The sequence below is a fragment of the Lissotriton vulgaris genome, chromosome 6, assembly GCF_964263255.1.
Source record: "Lissotriton vulgaris chromosome 6, aLisVul1.2, whole genome shotgun sequence".
NCBI classification, from domain to species: domain Eukaryota; kingdom Metazoa; phylum Chordata; class Amphibia; order Caudata; family Salamandridae; genus Lissotriton; species Lissotriton vulgaris.
The window spans coordinates 1,250,818,590-1,250,839,164 of NC_141694.1; the positions used below are offsets into that span (position 1 = coordinate 1,250,818,590).

Below are 20,575 nucleotides of genomic sequence, written 5' to 3' on the forward strand. Positions count from 1 at the left end.
GCAAAATGTTAACTTTAATTGCGCGCGCCCTGGATCGCAGCTCTTCATTTGAAACTTCTACGCTTTGAAAAACGTGGCTGCGCTTAAATAACATTAAATATTTCTCCGAGAGCGTTGTGAATTGGATCAGAAACGGCTGAACGGGTGGGAGCCAGGGTGGAGGAGGGGCCTGTAGGGAGGGGGGGAGGGGGGGATGGGGGGGAGGGGGGAGGGGACCATCTCTGCAGTGGGGAGCGCGGATCAGGAAAAGTGTTGAGGGGTGGGGTGTGTGTGTGTGTGTGGTGGTGCCAGGACTCTGCAAGGCATGATTGAATTGCTAACCCATCTTTGAAGTTAGAACCCCTACAATGAACACCTGCTATTCATTTAAATAATTATTTTCAAATTTGGCCTTTCTGCCAGAAATGGTGTGCATAAAAACATGTTGGTGCTCAGGGCTCAAGTCCTAAAAAAAGAAATGGGGGCACGCTGACGTCACAACAGGAAGTGACGTCATGAAAGGTGGCTTGCACCATCAGGCTCATTGCCTCCCCTTGCTCACCCCTTAGATGCCATTGCATCAGAGAAGCCAGCACGTGAGCAGCGTTCTGAATGAGCTCCGATCTCCACCCAGAGAGGCCAAAGAGTGAATGTGTGGCTCCATTTGCTCCAGGTATCGAGCTCCCAGTAAAATAAGTGGGGGGATGCCGTCCACCCTCGTGGTACCCCGACTCGAACCATGTTGGTGCTGCAGAAAGGTAACACAGGTTTGGGGTGGTAGGTGACTGCTAGTAACAGGGCCAATGGAATTATGTGGTTTTGCGACTGTTTGCTGTTGTGCATAATTACAGATTGGCCACATCTGCCATTTAATACATTATTTCTTTTATAATCTGAAGTTTACAAAATCAATGTTTCCAGCTCAAACGGAGCAAAAGTTACTACAAACGCAGCAACAGGTGTTGTCGCAGTTGAAGGCTGGTTGCAAAGGTTGACGAGTCATCTTTATGTTGCTTATTGCTGTAGTCGGGTGTTAAGCTGGTACTCGTGAGGTTAACCTTTGTCCAGATGTTGTTATTATGTGTAAAATATGTGTAAAATGACTACACAATGAAGTAACAGTGTGACTAAATGTGCTGGATTTAACCGCACAATTTGCACTTTGCTGTAACATAATTTATTCAAATCTGTCGCATAATTTGGTTGTCCCTTCTCCACAATTCCAGTGGCCGTGGTTACAGGTAGCAGAACACAGCGACACCACTAACACATGTATTCTCATTACATATAAGTACAATTTAAAGGTGTTTGAGATCACATTATGTCCGGAAACACAGGCAGACACCATCAACAAAGCAACATTCAGCAAGGCCTTTTGTTGGTGAATGTTGAATATTCAGGATTGGCTAAAGAAAACGGTTCGTTGCTTCAGGCAAAATATCATTTTGCTCCTTTAGCTCTCCCTGTCCACTCATCCAAAGTCTGTGTCCTTTCTTTCCATTTAGTGGTGGCGCCCTCGTCCTATGGAAGTACCAGCGCCAACATGTGTCTTCATGTAATGCAACTGCTGCTATGTAAAGCGCTCTGATACCCGATTCAGGTCAAGTTCGCCCTATATAAAACTCTGTAATAAAATTTTTTAAGAAAACATGGAAATGAAGTCATTTGCCCAGAACCACACTGTTGTTGAAGGGCTGACGCTGGGATTTGTACTTTGGGTCAGATTCCAAGGTAAGCAAGTTTTCACTACTATAAGTATTCCCAGGCCTCTCAGCTGGCATGGAGTCCCGGGGCTGGTTTTGATAAACGACCAACGCAATCTAAGGTAGCCGTAACTATTTTGATTGCCTAACGCTGCAGACAGAGCAAAGAAACACGTGTTTTCAGGAACAACACGTTAATCAAAGTAGTATTTAGACTGATTATCTGCTGACATCATTGGGTGTTACTGATCACACCAGATGTCGAACATCGCTGTTATTCAATGGGTGGCAGGCTGTATCTTCGGACTAGATCTGGAGTCGTTCAGGTTAGTGGGTCAATTACAGTGTTCGGCAAGAACTTATGTCATGTGTTCTTAAATGAAAGGCATTGTCATTTACAATGCCAATAGCTTAAACTCTCACAAATGCGAGACCTATTGCATTGCAAATGCTTGTTTGTTCACCATGCCAGTCCAGACCAGACCCATCCATTTGTCCTTTTATATTTATCGCCAAAAGAGTGAAGGGTACGCACAGACGTTGGTCCCGTGCTCACCATGCCGCCGGATTCAAGCTACCATGGCCATACCCCAAAAATGAATCAGGCAGTCCTACGACCCCCCCCAAGCGAAACGGTGCGATTGTCCTCAGCTATACCAGCAAAGAATATGAGACCCTGCCCCCCCCCCCCCCCCCACCGTGGGAGATAAAAGATAGCTACATTAAAGTTGGACTGGGCCCTTTGGTATTTCTTTGTTGTTCAATGGTTATAATGCACAATGATGATTTCCTGTGATTCCTGTCACTATTAACTCCTTGGTTGTGTACTGGAAGTGGATTATCGAACTTCAACTGTACTGTTTCACTGTGCCTTGGTTATTGCACCGAGCATAATATAAACATGTTTAGATAAAAATAGAAAGGACTGGGCCCCTTGCACCCCTGATAACCACAGTGGCATCGGAGCCACCTCTACCCCACCATACCAGGCACTCACTCTGTAAATAAGTAAAGAGATTTCGAATTTTTTTGGACATTTTAAAACGCTGATGGCATACAATTAATATGGCTCCAATCTTAGTGGCGTAGTTTGTATCCTTTCCCTGATGCTAGGTTACTTAACTAGTATGGCGCCAATCTCGGAGGTGTAGTAATTTAGGTAGTTCGGCTGCGCTCGTGCGCGCTACCGTGTCCCTAAAAAATGTTTCACAGAAAGGTGTGTCACCAACATGACAAGTTTGGAAAGCTGTGCACTAGGGTATTTAGGAAGATGGGGAGAGGGGGGCACCTCCCCTACAGGCATGATCTTGGGTGACAGCCCCCACCCCAAATAGACTTTCTGCCCCTCTTGGGGATTGGATAGTGGTATTCACCCATGATCTGCCTCCCCACCCCACCCACTAGACACCAGGGATTAAAAAAAACTATCAAACCAAACAAAAGATGAGAATGCCTACCCTGGTATCAAACCATACCCCTGCCCTATTGGGGTCAATAGTGATTTTCTGCCCCCGTGGGGGCAGATAGGATCTTGTCCCAATTGGGGAGGTGGTCCCAAATCTGCCCCCTGGGGGATAGAAAGTCCACATGACACCATAGAGTTTGCAATTGGGGCAAAAGAAGGTGGTGCGGGTGTTGCACTCTTGCATTGGCCTCACCCCACCCTAAATGGGACAAACATGTCTTTCTGCCCCCTCCAGGGGCCCACAGGTGTTTTGCCTTCAGTTTACCCTGGAGGTGGCAGAAAGCCCATTTCACACCAGGGAATTCAAAATGGTGCCAAAACAAACAAAAAAAAAAGGAGGGTACGGCCTATCCTAGCACTGAGCTACAACGAGCCCCTGACAGGGTAATAGTGACTTTCTGCCTCCTGAGAGTAGATAGGTTTGTCCTAAATGGGGAAGTTGCCCCAAACGGGATGTAGAAAGTCCACATAACACCAGGGATTTTGGCTTTGGGGCAAAAGTAAGTGGTGGAGGTTTTTCACTCTGGCATTGGCCACACTCCCACCTTAAAAGGGACAAACCAGGATTCTCTCCCCTCCCCCACCCCCCACCCCCTTCCAAGGACATACAGGAGGTGTGCCCCCAAGTTACCACTGGGGGAAAAAGCCATCTGTATGGCAGGAATATCGTAACATCAGGCCACACCCTCACCCCTTAAGCCTCAGTAGGGTTTCTGCTTTCCGTTGACTAAAGTATTTCATCCCAATGGCAACTGACAGGATATTGGATTCTTTTGGGTGCTGTTTTTACATATGGGCCAGGAGAGTATAGCTAAGTCCCAATATCGTCCCACTTGAATAATAATAATAATAATAATAATAATAAAAACATTTGTTAAGCGCCTGAATACAAGAGAACAGTGCGTCTCCGCGCTAAGATGTGGTCCAACACAGGAAGCCAACAACAGACCACAGAGAGGAGGGGGGGTCAGAGAAGAAAGAGCTATTCATCCGGAAATAAATGGGTCTTCAGCTTCTGCTGGAACCTAGATTCCGACGGCTCCATACGCAATTCGACAGGAAGATCATTCCATCGTTTACTGGCCAGGAATCTAAAAGATCGTCCTCCCATCCGTGTTTTATAAATGCGAGGTATCGTGAACTGCATGCTGCCCATAGATCTCAGGAGTCGCCTAGGGCGATGGATGGTTAACAGCTTATGAAGATAGACAGGACCCCTGCCTTGTGCAATACGATGACAAAAGCACAAGGTCTTGAACCTGATGCGTTCCCTCATAGGGAGCCAGTGCAAGCGGCGAAGCGCCCGTTTACCTGAGGACCTTCTCGGTAGCTTCAGCACAAGCCTGGCCGCAGCATTTTGAATGCATTGCAACTGGGTCAATCCCCTTTTACTGAGGCCACAAAGCAGGACGTTCCCATAGTCAAGATGGGACGTTACCAAAGCGTGGACCAGAGTTTTCCTGTTTTTCATAGGTAAGAGATCCAAGATCTTCCGCAGGATTTTCAAGATGCCATAGCATCTCCCCGCTATCTTACCTTTGTGTTAGGAACATGTAAGCTTGGAATCCAAGAGAACACCCAAGTTCTTCACGGTGTCCGAGGGGATCGGTGTAGGACCCAGTTCAGTAGGCCACCAAGCTGATGATCAGATTGAAGGTGAGGGGCCAATCACAAGCAGTTCTGTCTTGTTGCCGCTAAGGCGCAGACAGTTATGCTTCATCCATTTTGCCAATGCCGCAAGGCATTCCGTAAACTTACCAGCCGTCTCAACTGGGTTATGAGATAGAGTGACCACCAGTTGCGTATCATCTGCATATGATACAATATCCACCCCATACGATTCCACCAACCTGGCCAGGGGTTCCATGTAGAGATTAAACAATACAGGACTTAAAATGGAACCCTGCGGGACCCCTTGATTGAGAATTCGAGGCGTGGATTTGAAGGGGGGGACAGTGTATTTGGAATTGTCGGTCGGCCAGGTAGGAAGCCATCCATTCATATGCCGGGCCGGCCACTCCAATTTCCCTCAGACGAGCTAGCAGTCTTGGGTGCGACACGGTATCAAATGCCACACTTAAGTCCAGCAATATCAAGGCGGCTGTCTGACCTTCATCCGCATTCTGACGAAGCAGTTCTGTGGAGAATAAGAGGGCAGTTTCAGTCGAATACCTCGCCCTAAAGCCAGACTGAGAAGGGTGCAGAAGCTGGTTATCTTCCACATATTTAACCAGCTGATTGGTCACCAGCTTTTCCACCACTTTGGCGCAAAAAGGTAGGAGAGAGATAGGCCTAAGATTATCCAGATTAGAAATGCTCAAAGTTGCCTTTTTTTTAATAGGTACAACCTGTGCAAGTTTCCATTCCGCTGGCACTAGACTTGCTTGAAAAGAGAGAAAAGCCAGGTTGCCTATATAACTTGCTAGGAGATGTACATGATTCTTGAGGATCCTCGGTGGTGCCACGTCCAGCGGGGAACCTGACTGAATGGTCAAGATTAACTCAGTCAGTTCCTCCTGCCGGGGGACCATAAACTCGCTAAAACTCGAGTTAGTAGCCGGTCCACTGGCAATATCCCTAGCTAATGTTTTATCAGGTGTTTCCTGCAAACAAGACACATAAATCCTCTCCACTTTGTGTACAAAATGATCAGCGATGGATTCGCATTTCAGTGGAGATATGGTCTTTAGACTCCGTCCTAGTAAGAGCCGTAAACTCCTTATAGATGGAGAAAAGCTCCTTTGAGGAGTTTTCAGCGGCTTCTATCCTTTCTTTGAAGAATGATCCTTTCGCCTTATTGATACTCCTATGGTACTCCTTCAGACTGCTCATGTATAGCTCTTTCAGGTGAATGGCTCTTGCAATGGTGAATGGCTGCCCTTTTTGGGCTTCGAATGGCTGACACCTGGGAAAACATAGCAGTCCAGGAAGTTTTCAAAACTAGACATCTGGGGGAGTCCAGGGTCGTTCGCTTCACATGGACCCCACAACATTTTCTTACCCATAATGCCCTGCAAAACTTTAACTAAAAACACACACATTCCTCACATTTCTGTGAGGAAAAATTCTGGAATATGCTGGCAGCTACACATTTCCTACCATACAGCATTCCCTCAAATCCCCAGATAAAATGGTACCTGTGTGTCTGTGTGTGTGTGTGTGTGTGTCAAGAGACTTTGACACAAAAGGCCCTAATGTGCTACGTGGAAAGATCAGCAATGGGGATAGCACGGTGGGGGAAGAGAAAGCTACCAAACACAGACATTTTTGAAAACTAGACAACCAGGAGACTCCATGGGGGTGTGCCTTGTGTGGACCCCACAAGGTTTTCTTACCCACAATGCCCTGCAAACCTCAAATTTTGCTTGAAATCACTAATTTCCCTTACAAACACCAGGAATCCACAAAATTCCTACCACCCAACATGACCTCACTTGTGCCGATAAAAACGCTGCTCCATTTATTTGGCTACGCCTAGTGCCCGTGACAGAAACTGATCTTACCAAGGTCAAAGGAGTTCCCTCACAAGGGCTGCCTTTGACCTTGTGTTTTTTAAATTTTTTTTATTTATTGTTTATTGGCAGGATGCAATACATACAGAACTGTCCGCCTACAACCCTTCTCAGGCCGGCATTACAGTGAAACTGATCTGGAAAGCACATTTCAAAAGGGCGAACAGCGTGCAAGTCATATACTCAAATAGGTGTCACGGGCGGGAGTCAGTACCCCGCCCATTCTGTAATATCATGTAACATAACATTTTAACATTTTCGCCCCCCACCACCCCCGAACACCCTGTCCCAACTCCCCACCTCCCCCATTGTGGCTCCGGTTACATGGCTGTGCAGTTATGGTGAATGGAGTACTTAGCTCTGTGGTGTGGGTACCAAGATCGCCTTCGGGGCCTGCCCAGGGGCTTACCACCACCTGACACTTTCACTCCCCCCTCCGACCAAGTCAGAAGGCGATAGGTCACCTTGTTGTCTACTCCCCCTGTTCCCAACTTTATCATGTGCCTCCGCATCGCCCTTCTACTCCTGCACTTCCTGTGGGCCTGTATCAAGCGGCTCCGACTGCCCCTCCCTTTCCCGCACCGGGGACTCCTCAACAGTGTCTTTCAAATTTATGGAGGTCTGGTACAGTCCCCAGAAGTTTTTAGGCCGGCTCCTGGGAGGGAGCAATTCACCATATATTTCTGATTGCGTGTTACAAAACATCATATCACTGGACCATCGTTTAATTGTAAGTAAGGGGCCCCTCATCCAGCACATCGCCACTACTCTTTTTGCAAGTAGCATGCCCATGCCTACCAATTTTCTCACTGCCACAGGCACCCCTTTCGAGAATCCAAGCAGGGCAAGGGCCGGGTCCATGGCCAACTCTAAATCAACTATAGTGCCCAGTTCGGCAAACACCGTGCGCCAGAAGTTCTGCACCCCCGGGCAAGCCCAGGCCATGTGTAAAAAGTCCGCCACTGGAGCGCGACACCTCTCACACTCCGGGGTTTCACGCAGTCCATATCTGTGCAGTCTCTCCGGCGTGTAATAAACACGCTGCAAGAATTTGAAGTGGACCAGGCGGTGCCGTCCGTTCAATGATATTTTTCTAGAGTTTGCGCAGCAGTATGTCCACATGCTATCGTCTACTTGGGTATTTAAGTCACTTTGCCAGGCTAAGCGCGCCTTAGTGTATCGCAAAGCCGTGTGCTCATGGCCTATTTTGTAAAGCTTCGTTATGAGTTTTTGGGGTGCAGCTGTGGTGATGACACATGTCAGCTCCGGGACTTCGGGTGGCTCCTCCAGATCTGGGCCCAACAGCTCCAGAAATGCACTTCTTACCCTATGGAATTGGAATCGCTGCAGCTGCGTGGGCTGTGTCCCTCCCCGCGTGACCTGCTCCCGTGTCTTAACCTTTCCTTGTTCGAACAGATCCCCCATCGTGTGTACACCCAGCTTACGGAGTGCATCGCAGACACCTGTCTCCGCCAAAGTGGGCAGCCACAACACCCATTGTATAGGCATGTGCGGCGAGTACAGCAACTCTTTGTTCTGTCTTCGTAGTAGGGAGTGCCAAGCATGATTAGTTGTCATAATAGAGTCCAGTGTCCCCACTCTGCGGTCCATAGGGCCGCATATCGTTGCCGGGAGGAGCACAGGGTCCGCGACCAGTTTTTCCATGATCACGTGCGAAATATCTGGACTTCCTTGGATCCACGTGTGGAGATGGGTAGCCTGCGCAACTCTGTAATCTCTCTCCATATCTGGAGCGCCAAGGCCCCCCTGCTCATACGGTAGCATTAGAACCTCCCATTTCACTCTGGGTTGTTTGCCGCCCCAGGCCAATCGAATGAGTAGTTTTGTCAGCGTAGCAAAAAAGGCCTTGGATAACACGATAGGAATATTGTTGAAGAGGAATAGAAACCTCGGGAGTACCACCATTTTCATTATGGCTATACGCCCTATTAGCGATAGTGGTAGTTTGGACCAGATCTCCACGTCATCCGCCAGTTGGCTATAAGCCACTCCGTATTTCTCTCTGGTCATAACATCAGGGTCAGTGTGTAACTTAATACCTAAATATCGAATCGGCTCAGTAGTCCACTGGAGCGGATACTCCATGTCGAAGGGTTCAGTGACGGGAGTGAGGGGGAACGTCACCGACTTGGACCAATTCACCTTGAGTCCAGAGAGAGCACCAAAGTGCACCACTTCCCTCAGGACCGAGGATAAGTTATTAGCCGGGTCTCTGACGTAGAGCAGGGTATCATCAGCATAGGTAGATATTCCTATCTTGTACGTTGGGTAGCTGATGGCCTCATACGAGTGGTATTCTCTGATCGCACAGGCCAACGGTTCCGCCACCAGAGCATAGAGCAGTGGCGAGAGAGGACATCCCTGCCTGGTGCCCCTGCTGATGTCGAACGGCTCCGAGACCCTATCGCCCAGTCGGACTCGCGCCGTGGGCCTGTAGTATAGTGCACCCAGCATTTGGAGGAACAATTCTCCCAGACCCAGTTTCTTAAGGACTCTACTCAGGAATGGCCACTCTACTGAATCGAACGCTTTCTCCATGTCCAGGAATACGGCTTTCGCCTTGGTGTCCTGTCGCGTGTGCTGGATGGTCCCCATCACCGTACGTATATTATAGGTGAGGTTGCGCGAAGGAATAAATCCCGCTTGTTCAGGGGCCACCAGCTCGGGGGCCACCAGCGCCAATCGAGCGGCTAGCACCTTCGCATACAGTTTGGTGTCTACATTCAATAGGGACAGCGGTCGGTATGAACTTGCTTGGGTAGGGGGTTTACCTGGTTTAAGGACCGTAACGAGCACCGCCTCTCTCATTGAGGGCGGCATGTTTCCTTCCTCACAAATATCGTCAAAGAGCATGGATAGGTGCGGGAGGAGCCTGTCTTTAAAAGCTTTGTAAAAGCTTACCGTCAGACCGTCCACTCCAGGGGCACTATCGGGCTTCATACTATCCAGCGCGTCCGAGATCTCTTCCTGTTGAATGGGGGACATCAGGAAGTCTCTTTGCCAGTTCTCGAGGAACGGCATCTTGATGTAACTCGGGTAGCTATCAATCTGTTCCTCTACCCCGGATAGCTTAGTGGTGTATAAATCTGCATAGAAGTTTTTTAACTCTGCTAGGATCTCCCCCTCCTCAGTGAGCAACCCCCCTGCCTCCGATTCCAGCTCCGGAACGGCTTGTCTTCTCCTGGTGCCTTTCATTATTTTAGCCAGTAGAGAGCCAGGGCGTTCCCCTTCACCATATACCCGCGCCGTTGCGTATTTGCCCAGGTGCCGGACTTCCCTGTCTGCCTCCTCATTGAACTCTTTAAGTAGCTCCTGCAGTTCCCTGGTCCCCGCTGCGACTATGCCCGCTATGTGCTGCTTCTCCAAATCTGCTATTTGTTTCTCGAGATGTGCCAACCTCTGTCTGATAGCTTTCAGCACACTGGAGTGTTTAGCCATCGCCACTCCCCTAATGCAGACTTTAAATGCTTCCCACACAGTCCGGAAACTGTCGACCGACCCTATATTTGTTACAAAAAACAACTCTATCTCCTCACCCAGCTCGCCCCTGAACCCCTCGTCCAGCAGTGAGTAAGGGGGGAATCGCCATGTGAATGGGGGGATTCTGCGTTTGGGGGAGTCAAGAATCGTTAGCAACGGAGAGTGGTCTGACAGCGTGCGCGGCAATATCTTGCACGTTCGCACCATCTCTAGTAGTGAATGCGTGGCTAGCCAGTAATCTATCCTGGTGTGTATGTTATGGTAAGCAGAGTAATGAGTGTAGCCCCCTCTGTCCTGGTGTCTCTCCCTCCATACGTCCACTAGTTCCAAGCGTACCATTTCAGCCTGCATTTGTATAGCGGCAGCCGCCGGGCGTCTGGGGGGGGGCCTGCAGATCTGTCTAGCTCAGTATTAAATATCAAGTTGAAATCCCCCCCCCCCCTCCTCCCCCAGCATTCTAGAGGAGCCCAGCTCTACACAGTGCCTGGCTGCAGCAGCATAAAAGTCGGGAGAGTCATAATTGGGGCCGTACACATTCATAACCATCCTTTACCCACACACCTGGACAACACAAACCTCCCCTCCGGGTCAGCGCTCAGTAGCGAGAGGTGCAATTTGGACTTAGGGTTTACCCATGTGAGGACCCCCCTCGCGTGAGTAGTAAATCCCGCATGTGTGATATTCCCTAGCAGCCCCTATAAGAGAGCATCTTACTGGTGTTAGGCAAGTGCGTTTCCTGTAATAATGCCAAGTCTATCTGGTGCCTCTGCAGGTAGTGTAGAACTTTGCGTAGCTTTCGGTAGTCATTGAGCCCCCTAACATTCCAGGTCATTGCTTTGAAGGACTCGGTATCCCCCACCGAGTTCCCAGGTTGTACGTCAGCCATAGTCATCAAAGTGACCTATCTCATGGGCTCTCAGCATCTGACTCTGATCCCCCACCACATATGGAATCCCAACAGCGACGGCACGGGTGTGTAAGTCTATATACATCTTGTGCACAGTTGTAGACATGTCAATAATATTAGAACACAGAATCTTGTGATATCTGACCGGTTGGTTAGGGACCTGCACATCAGCACACAGACCACTCAGAGCACGCAGCCAGAGCATCACAACCATCATTGCTATAGCTTTCTTCAACTCACCAGGGGACCGCCCACCATGTAAGAACCACAACAAGACTCCCGAACCCCCCCTCCTCCCACAGCCAACCAACCCCAACCTGGTCAGACCGAGCCCCCTACCACCCCCCCCCCCCCTTCTCCCCAACCAGCACTCGAAACCAAACCCCAAACTGGGCCCAATATGGGCCAGAATTGCTGACAGCGCTAGGGCAGAGGTCGCCAAATAGATCCCATTGTCCTGCTCCTCCAGTTTGGCACTACAGACGAGTATCGCAAGTCTGCCCCTACACCATCACACTTCTCATATGTGTCGACATTGGCCAATTAATGCCCTTAACAGCTAGGTAGTGGAGTCCCCCCTCTCCCCCTCACCACATAAAGGCTCTGCATTAGTCAATTCCTGTCACCAAGAGAGCATATCTCATGCCGTCCCCAAGTCCTAAAAGTGTCAAAAACATTGCGCCCTCCCAGCGGCGCCGCACTAGCATGCAAGGATCTCACCCGGTATGGTTCTTGTCATCACCCCCACCAATGTTCACAGGGGCGCTGTGGAGCCTCCGCCAGCACTCCGGAGGACCTGCAGTTCAGTTCACCAGTTTGAAGGTCACTGCCGACTCTCATAACTCCGCACTTTCCACTTAATCCTGCTCGTCTAGGTCGTTGTTGCCATCTGGGTCCCCAGTCTGGCTCCTTGGGCTGCTGCGTCGTTCCTTGGCCCACACCTTCAAAGATTTCTGCAGTTCTTTAGGGTCCGTGAAGAAATGCGAGTGCCCCTGCCTGTTGATTCGCAACTTCGCTGGGTACAACATTGCGTAATCCAGACCAAGTTCCCTGAGCTGTTGCTTGTACGGGGCAAAGTGCCTTCCCTCTTCCTGGACTTTTGCCGTAAAGTCTGGGTACAGTGATATGTCCATTCCCTCATACTGCAGCTTCCCTTTCTCCCGAGCTGTTCTAAGTGCCGCGCCTCTGTCTCTATAATTAAGCAATTTAGCAATGATTTGCCTGGGGTTGGCCCCCGGGCGTGGGCGCGGTCCCAGTGTGCGGTGTGCGCGTTCTACTATAAACATTGGTGAGAAGACGCCGTCCCCCAGGAGAGTAACCAGAAGTTTTTCGACAAACAGCTCCATCTTACCCGTTTGGGTCGTTTCCGCCACTCCCGTGATGCGAATGTTCGAGCGCCGAGAGCGCGCCTCCAAATCTTCAGACTTGTCCTGGATGACCTGCAGCAGTCTGCTAAACTGTTTGCGGTCACCGTCCCGTTCCGTCTGAGCTTCCTCTGCTTCAGTTAAGCGCCTCTCCGTCATGTCTAGTCTTTCCGCATGCTTGTCTATTCTCTCGAACATGCGGTCCATGCGATACGAGAGCGCATTGATTTTGGTGCCAATCGCCGACATGCCTTCCTGTAGCCCCTTTTCCATAGTTGTAAGCATGTCCTTGATCTCCGCACAGAGTGAGCCCCCCGGCTCTCCGCCGCGTGGTGGTGTCGGCTCTGCTCTTGTCTCCGGCTCCTTCTGCCAGCGTTGTTCAAATGATAGTTTGGTCTGTGTTCTATCACCTTTCCCCATGTCTGCTCAGTGAGGGCAGGGAGGGCCTGTGCCCCGGTATCTTCTGAGGCCGCCTTTTCCTTGGGTGGCTGCTATGGAATTCGCTTCTAGTCGAGCCTCGGCCGGGTCCCGGCGTGCTGTGAGGCCCCCCACTCAAGGCTCGTATCCCTCAGCTCAGGCCTCTGATCCCTCAGGTGCTCGCTCACTTGGGACTGCAGCCAGATACCCGTGCTTCAGGCACACCAACAGGAGGAGGGGGAGGTGGCAGGGGGGAGCTGCTAGTGCCACTCAGATTTGTCCCCAAAACAACTCCTCCGCAGAACGACGAGGAAAGAGCCGTCTCTCCGCAGCCTCCGTGCCGTTTCTGTACAGCGTTGTGTGTGCCCAGAGGCCAGACTGGCCGAGATATACCCTGTCAGACCGCAGTCGCCACTGCCGCATCTGAGATATCGCCTCCACACCGGGGGTAGCAAGAGTCCTTATGACTCCACCAATTCGCTCCCCGCTGCACCCCCTCCAGTTGTATACCTGCCGCTGCTCCCAGCGTGTGTAGCTCACAGGGGGGAGGCCTCCGCCGTCATCGACCACGAGGGGCCTGTAGGCTCCGTGCCCGCGTCCTCTCTCCAGGCGTCCAAGTGGGGTGCACAGGTGTTGTCGGGCTCCCTGCGCACTGCAGACCCCTTCGTCGGCCCTCGATCCTCACATCAGCCTCCAGATGCAAAATCAGGATCACTCTCTCCGGGCCTCCGGCGTTCTCCGGGGGCCGTTCCCGACAGTGCCCGCACGTAGGGTGACGCAGAGCGGTTCGCCAGTCAGGAAAGACCGGTGACTGCGGCCAGGTCCGGCGCCCGCGGTCGGGGCCCGCTCCTGTCGGTTTTCGGGATCGTCCCGTGCTGCAATCCGCACCGGAGGCCAAGCGGGGGGAACGAAGGGGGCCCCCGTAGTTTTGATGCTCGGCCACGTCGGGAAAAGGATCTATTAGCGGATTATTACAAGGTGATGGTGAGGAGCCTCGCGCTTATGCGTCCACCATCGGCGCTGGCTAGCTCCGCCCCCCCAACCTTGTGTTTTTTAAGGGAATAATGCAGATGCACTGTTTCTGATCCTCATAGATACCCGTTTCCTTCCATACCACCCACAACTACTGAAGTGCCCTGCTCCCATCAGAGACCTACAGCCTCTGCAGTGGCTTGGCCCCCACCAGACTTCACTTACCATAGTGTAGCTTATGGCAGCGGGTCTGTCAGGGTTAGGAGTACTGTCTCTGCTGCAGTATTTTTACTGCCAAGGTCCTGGTCACACCACACTGTCCCTACCTTGTCACACATCCAGCAACCTATTCTTACCATTTTGGAGTATGATGGCGGGTAAGAAACTCACCCTGCAGAATCACAGCAAGGTGAGATGTCGGTATAAAGGAGGCAGCGACTTTTGCAAAGACAGGGAACACGTGTCCAGGCACTACCACCATTGCACACCACCAGAGCAGTATCCGCATAAAGGAACAGTCCACCAGCTAAGGTGGGAGAGTCTTGAATGTCATGCCACAGCAAACATCTCTCTTCTGTGATTTTGTTTTTTTGCATGCCCCTCCACAGCCCTGAGTCGACCTGTAATGGTGAGGAGATAGAACGTCATTTGGGTACATTCTTTCATTTTGTGTCCATGTCTGCAGGTAAACAGTAGAAAGTATTTTAAAACATTGTAATAATTGTCAGAAAAAATTTGCTCAAAGTAAATAATGAGAGAATGTCATGGTCACCTAATTTGTGTGTTTATAACTAGTCCACGGTCCTTCACGCAGAGAAGCTAAACAAATTGAATACGGATTTTAAATAGTGCTGGGGTAATTCAGTAATTACCATTGAGTACGTCTAATTGTGAACCGTTTTGTATTATTCCGACAATTCAAGTGACAGGTATTACTGAACATTAGATACTGACTGATAACTGGCAAAGTGAGTTGGGTCCAATAAGATTATTTCAGCTCTGATGACGGTGGACCATCAACTGATTCTGCACATTATGCGGTATCCAAGCACAGTAGTACACCCCTGTTACCATGGTCATCAGGATTCATAAATAATTGATGTGCTTCACTGAAGGATTTGAAGGGAAAGCAAGAAGTAAGAACAAAGGTTTTGCAGCTCTTGTTTTCAATCATTAACTAATGCCCTTGACTACAGCCTTCAAACTCCCTTCGGTTTGGTCTTTCAGACCATGACGAACCATACAGATCTGACTTTTCTGGAGTAAAACCTCTACCTCCATGTGGGTGCTTATTCAGCCACACCATGTGCTTTTCTAAATCGTTACTTACTGCACCACAGGTACGATTTTCCCCCTTTTTTACTCGTCCTCCCTCGTAACAATGTTGTGTCTAAAAGCTTGAATCTCTAGTCATACTGCAGCAAGTATTGCCCCACTTTGTCCCCTGTGCTAACCATATTTATGATCCATGTGATAAAACTACTGGGCCATCCCAAAACAATGTTTTGGAAAGAGCTTCTTCTGCTGACTTCAAGTGCAGCAGGAAATATAAGGAAGGATATTATTTTGACAAATGGGCCTTCTTCAGTGCCACGAAACCATCTAGGTGCCACCCCTAAATTGCTGATTAGCCACTGGTTCTACTTCGAATTACTTCATCTGATACCAGACCTTCAGTGCTAAATGTGTCCTTGGTCTGATGACCAGCGGCATTTAAGATAAAGATAATGAGGGTGGCACCACTATCGTCGATGAAAAGTATTCTGTAATTGCCACAGTGGTTAAGCTTTCAGATTGTAATATGCAATGATTAACCCATGTACCAGTATTCCGAGTAGTGATGAAATTGACTTGCTCATAGATCACATTTTAATATACTTTTAATATTAACTCTCCAGTAATTTACTCATTCAGAGTTGCAGGTGTCTCCGTCGATCTCGTAATTTATTGTGCAGGATCTTCTAGATTGCTTTATCCAGTACAATTTAGAACTCATCATTTCTCCCAACAGATCACCCCTGCGGAGGGACTCGTATCCATCCTCAAAAAGCAAAATGAAAGCGAGGGGAAGAAGCTTGCGCAGATGCAGCAGAAGCAGGCAAAGAGGAGAGTGCGGTTCCAGGAAATGGATGATGCTTTGGATCAAGGTTAGTTCAAGAACTCCAACCTTGTCATTTGTCTCTTACTTCTTTGAATGCTTTCCTTTGTCCTTGTAGGCTCTTATGCACATAAACGCTCAATGGCTTGTTTTGTTGATGACAAAAATCTTGTCAAGCGTGTACCAGGTTATCTTAAAAGGCTTCCAATTTGAATTAAGATGGTGGCTTGTCACAGCCTCAGTTTGAAAAATATCTTAGAACCCATTCGGCAAATTTATTTATTCACTGAAGGTTCGTAGAGAAAAGGAGACATTTTATACTATGGGCTGCAGCTTCTCTGCCTGAAGCAAATTAGGTGTATCGAAAATGCTTCATTAGAAGCGTATATGTGAGTGTTCCTTGCGGTGCCTCCGGAGTACACAATGTTGCCCTGAGGAATGTGACTTTGAAATATGTTTGAAAGAAATAGAACTTTTTGTTAAACATTTTTTTTCAATCTATTGTGTATCCTTTGAAAACAGAGTTTCAAGAAATAATTGGCAAAGACCAACTAAGTTGTACTATACTAGACAAGGAGGGGGTGGTCACTAAAGAAATCAATGGGCTTCTTACCCTGGAATTCGCATGAAAGCTAGTATGGCTGTACAGGTGTAGTACCCTTGGTACTGTGTGGTAGTGTCGAGCTGTTGGAGATGGGGCTGCTTCCACCTCTCAGACTATCACTTCTTACAGGCATAGACATCAAGGTACAGCCTATACCTAATTATTGACTCCCAAAAGGTTCTATTTTGCTTGTACTTCTACCAATAAAAATCTTCAGAGCACAACATTACATGACGTAGTCTTTCAGTGGTACCTAGTTTGAAGATTATTTGAGGAAAACGACTGGAGAAGACCGTTAAAACTATGGAAGGTCGCCCAGAGAGTAAAGGTCAAGGGTTGAAAACTGTGTAGGTGCAAAACAGATTACCTGTTTCCTCTCAGGGCTTTAACTGTGACACTGTTTAAGAGTTTTAAAGTTCTTCTGATCTTGATCTGATCTTAATTACTTTTTTGCAGAGGATCTTGGAGGCGGCTCTTGCTTTGTGCTGATATTGCTGTGTGTAGCCACGGTCTTCCTCAGCATAGGAGGAACAGCGCTATATTGCACCTTTGGCTATGTGGAATCACCTGTATGCACGGACTTTGCAGACAACATGGACTTTTACTATTCTCGGGTGCTTCATGGAATGGAAGAGCTCAAACACTGGTTTTCCTTCTCATAACCGATATTTAGAAAAGACTGCTCTTTGTCACCGTCACCCAGAACTTACAGGACAAAGTGAAAACTGATTGGCAGCACTCCAGCTCGGTCAGGATCACAACTCCTGGTTGACACCGAACTTCTGAGACAATGGACCTCTTGCTTCACAACATCGTTTCCAAGGAGGCTCTTGGCAACAATTTCCGAATGTGTTCAGGTACTTAAAATCAGCACTGAATGTGGTGGCGACAAATGGTGTTACAGATCCCCAAAGACAGACTATTCACCTTTTACTGAGTGACACTGATGTACCTCTGAACGATCTACTCTGATTACTGTAGACGGTTTCTGGCTAATGAAATGGACACTTTTGAATTGCAGCTAAGCAAAGCCACTGGTCACTATCATGCAATAAGTCTGTGTTTTGTGGTCGTTGTCTTTTTTAGTTTTTAAATGGTCTTAACTATGTTTTTGTGTTACTTTTAATTGTCCTCAAAGTGCTGCAATGTCGAATTTTAAACACATAATTAACTGTAAATGAACTACCACTGCAATTTGGCAGGTAACGGGTGAAACCCATGATTGGGTTGTGTATAACCTGACTGCTGTGCTTTAAATATCATGTTTACAACCTTTAGAAAATTGTGTCTACGGGGGAGACACAAGAGTCAGTCAACTGGGAGTAGAAACAAAGTCCTCCAGGTAGGAAGTTTAGGGTGTACTGAGGTAACTTATCAACAAAAAAATGTCTGACACTTGTCAATCTGTCAAGATATCCCTCCTTTAGCACTTTATGCACCGGGAACTGGGGCAAATTCTTGCTTTCACATTATTAAAGGAAAGTTGTGGGTCTTTATTATTTAACTCATTTTGTGTGTTACGTTACTGAACTATTTGTGTTCTAGCATTATATTGGCAGCATGGCCCAAAATAAGGCCACCTGCCTCATAAAGTACCCTGCGCCATATTATTGCCCACCTGATCACCTTCTAGTCTATCTTCCTAAATTTCATTTAAGTCCTTTGACGCCAGTAGTATTACCAGCTGCGGGACAAGCGAACTTAACTTGGTCTTTCATGCTCTAGTCTTAAGATAAACTTCGAGTTTAGAATCCATTTTGATGGACGGCCTTCTGGCTTCTTGGTTGTGCAGAGCACTGTTTCGTAGGACATCCGTTTTTTGACCTAAATTTACGAAACTAGCAAGAGATCGATGGGGGTACACATGCTTTGTAAGAATGATGCCCCTGTATGCTCCGTGACCTTGTCTAGCAATATGCAGACTTTTTAGTCCAGAGTTTACCACAACAAGGTTGGAGCGTCAAACTTGACTCATGATGGGAAAAATCGATCTCCCACTCATTATGACTGACGCGTGTCATTTCTTCATCTGATAGCAGTGATGCCAAGGTGAAAGCCATGCATCTGGCCGTGTTTAGAGTAGTTTCCTTCAAAAAGGAAATGGGGGAGCGCATTAACTAACCCGTGGCAAAAACTACTTGTTTTACTCTGTGTGAGATATGCCAAGCTGGCTGGTTCCAGCAATCCAAGCAATCCAAATCCTCTGTAAGTAAACTCCACGCCATAAAATAAATTTAAAAAAGGGAAACTCCTCAGGTACTCCGAGGAACACCAAATGAGCAACCTGGACTTAGAATCCCTTTTCTTGAGTATGTGATTCAGACCACCCTATCAATCATGGTTGTAACTCATAATCTACAATGATTTAAAATTAGCACATGCAAGGGACTGATGTGTGTATCCTTTTCTGATCGCAAATATGACAAACGTTTGTCTGAAACGTTGTTTTTAGAGGTAAACTGCAATCTCATAGGCATTTACGTGGATTTTTGTTTTATCAGAGACAGGCCTCGTAGTGTATGCTAATATGGCACCACAGACTAGGAATTGACAAAAAAATACTCCACCTATTTTATGTTGCTGACTGGTTCAGTACACCGTGCTTAAGCTTATTTATTTACGTTACATTAATTTGGAACTGACAACTTAAATATTTGTGTAAATCAGTGGTGTTTTCCTGTGCATGAGTTATGTTTTTTTTTAAATAGCTGTATTTATAATTGCTGTGTAGTTGTTGTACCCTTTGGTTTCTGTAGTATTGAGTTAAATGTTTTCAACAAATTGTTTGTTTTAAGACGTCTGTTTTAAACTAAATGAATCTTTATTTGTCTGTCACCAAATGAGAAAATGCTTCCTCTGATAATTTCGACAGTTGAATCTTCATCAGAAATAATATCTAAAGCTATTTATTCAATAATGTAACACAAATATTAATGTCATGGACCTCGTATTTTTAAGTTCAGTTTGTCAGAAAACATTTTAAAGATGCTATCCTGTACATTTAAAAAATAATTATAAAAGGTAATTTTAACACAAACTGTGCAAGTGGCTTCTGTTGAACCATTTTACCACTCTTTTGGCTCATTATAAAGTATTTTAGTAGAGGTATGTATAGATGTCATCTCTGTTATGGAGTTGTTCCAACTTATAAGTTTTGTTCTCTTACAGTTAATATTTGGATACAAGATACTGATAGTCCTGGAACTCTTTTAACAGAGAAGTTCTAAACATTCTATATTGCCCATTGATATGTATTGTTCAGTGTTTCTCGACCCTCATTGTAAAGCAGCAGATACTCTCCAGTGAGAATTCCACGTGTGTTTGCTTTTGTACCTCTTTTTTTGCACCGGATGCAAGGGAGGTCTCACACAAAGCTTCAGTTTTAAATGGATTAGAGCAGTAACTGCCAGTGCCCACATTTTAACATTAGGTATACTACTGTCCAGCTGGAGAAAGAGGGTCTGTGCAGGATACCTGTGAATACTCATTCACATGCATCTTCAGTCTGAGTGAGGAAGACTGGTGTCTGGCATCTGCTCAGAGGTGGCGCTGTGGCAGATGGGACACTGAATACATTTATTTTGGCCTGCACATTCAGTTATGTAATGTATGTGCCAAACCTCCCTTGCCCAAACTGACTGACCAGTACAATGCTCTGAACATGACCAATGTAAGATTTTTAGCATGTTTTCCCCAAATACTTTCCCTAATGCAGGAACAAATTAACCCCCAGCTTTGTTCCTCTCGGTCTCCTGAGCATTTAAAAAAAAAAAATGTTTTATTTATAGAGCAGAGACTTAGCCCAAGGGCTTCAAGGCGCTGCCTGCAAGGTATCAGGATCTGGTGAAAAAGAGAACATGCTCAAACTGACGTATCCAAGAAAAGCCATGTCTTAAAGGCTTTACGAAAAAGCGGGAGGGACACCTGATTAGAAAGTACTTCTGGGAGGGAGTTCCACAGTTTGGGTGCAGCCGTCGAGAAGGCTCTGCCACCCCATTTAGCCTTCTTAAACCTAGGAACTATCAGAAGGTTTTTGTCCGAAGACCGAAGCAG

At 47.5% G+C, this 20,575-nt stretch overlaps 1 protein-coding gene across 2 annotated transcripts in view; it reads left to right on the forward strand.

The window, feature by feature from the left end:
• CNST (consortin, connexin sorting protein) overlaps positions 1–19,559 on the forward strand; it is a 419,866-nt gene extending 400,307 nt beyond the window's left edge. For both annotated transcript variants that reach the window (XM_086927348.1, XM_086927347.1), the window contains exons 12-13: positions 15,832–15,967; positions 16,979–19,559. In XM_086927348.1, the coding sequence (XP_086783474.1) occupies positions 15,832–15,967; positions 16,979–17,184 (342 nt within the window). In that variant the 3' untranslated portion in view covers positions 17,185–19,559. The remainder of the gene's footprint in view (positions 1–15,831; positions 15,968–16,978) is intronic.
• Positions 19,560–20,575: the final 1,016 nt, after the last annotated feature.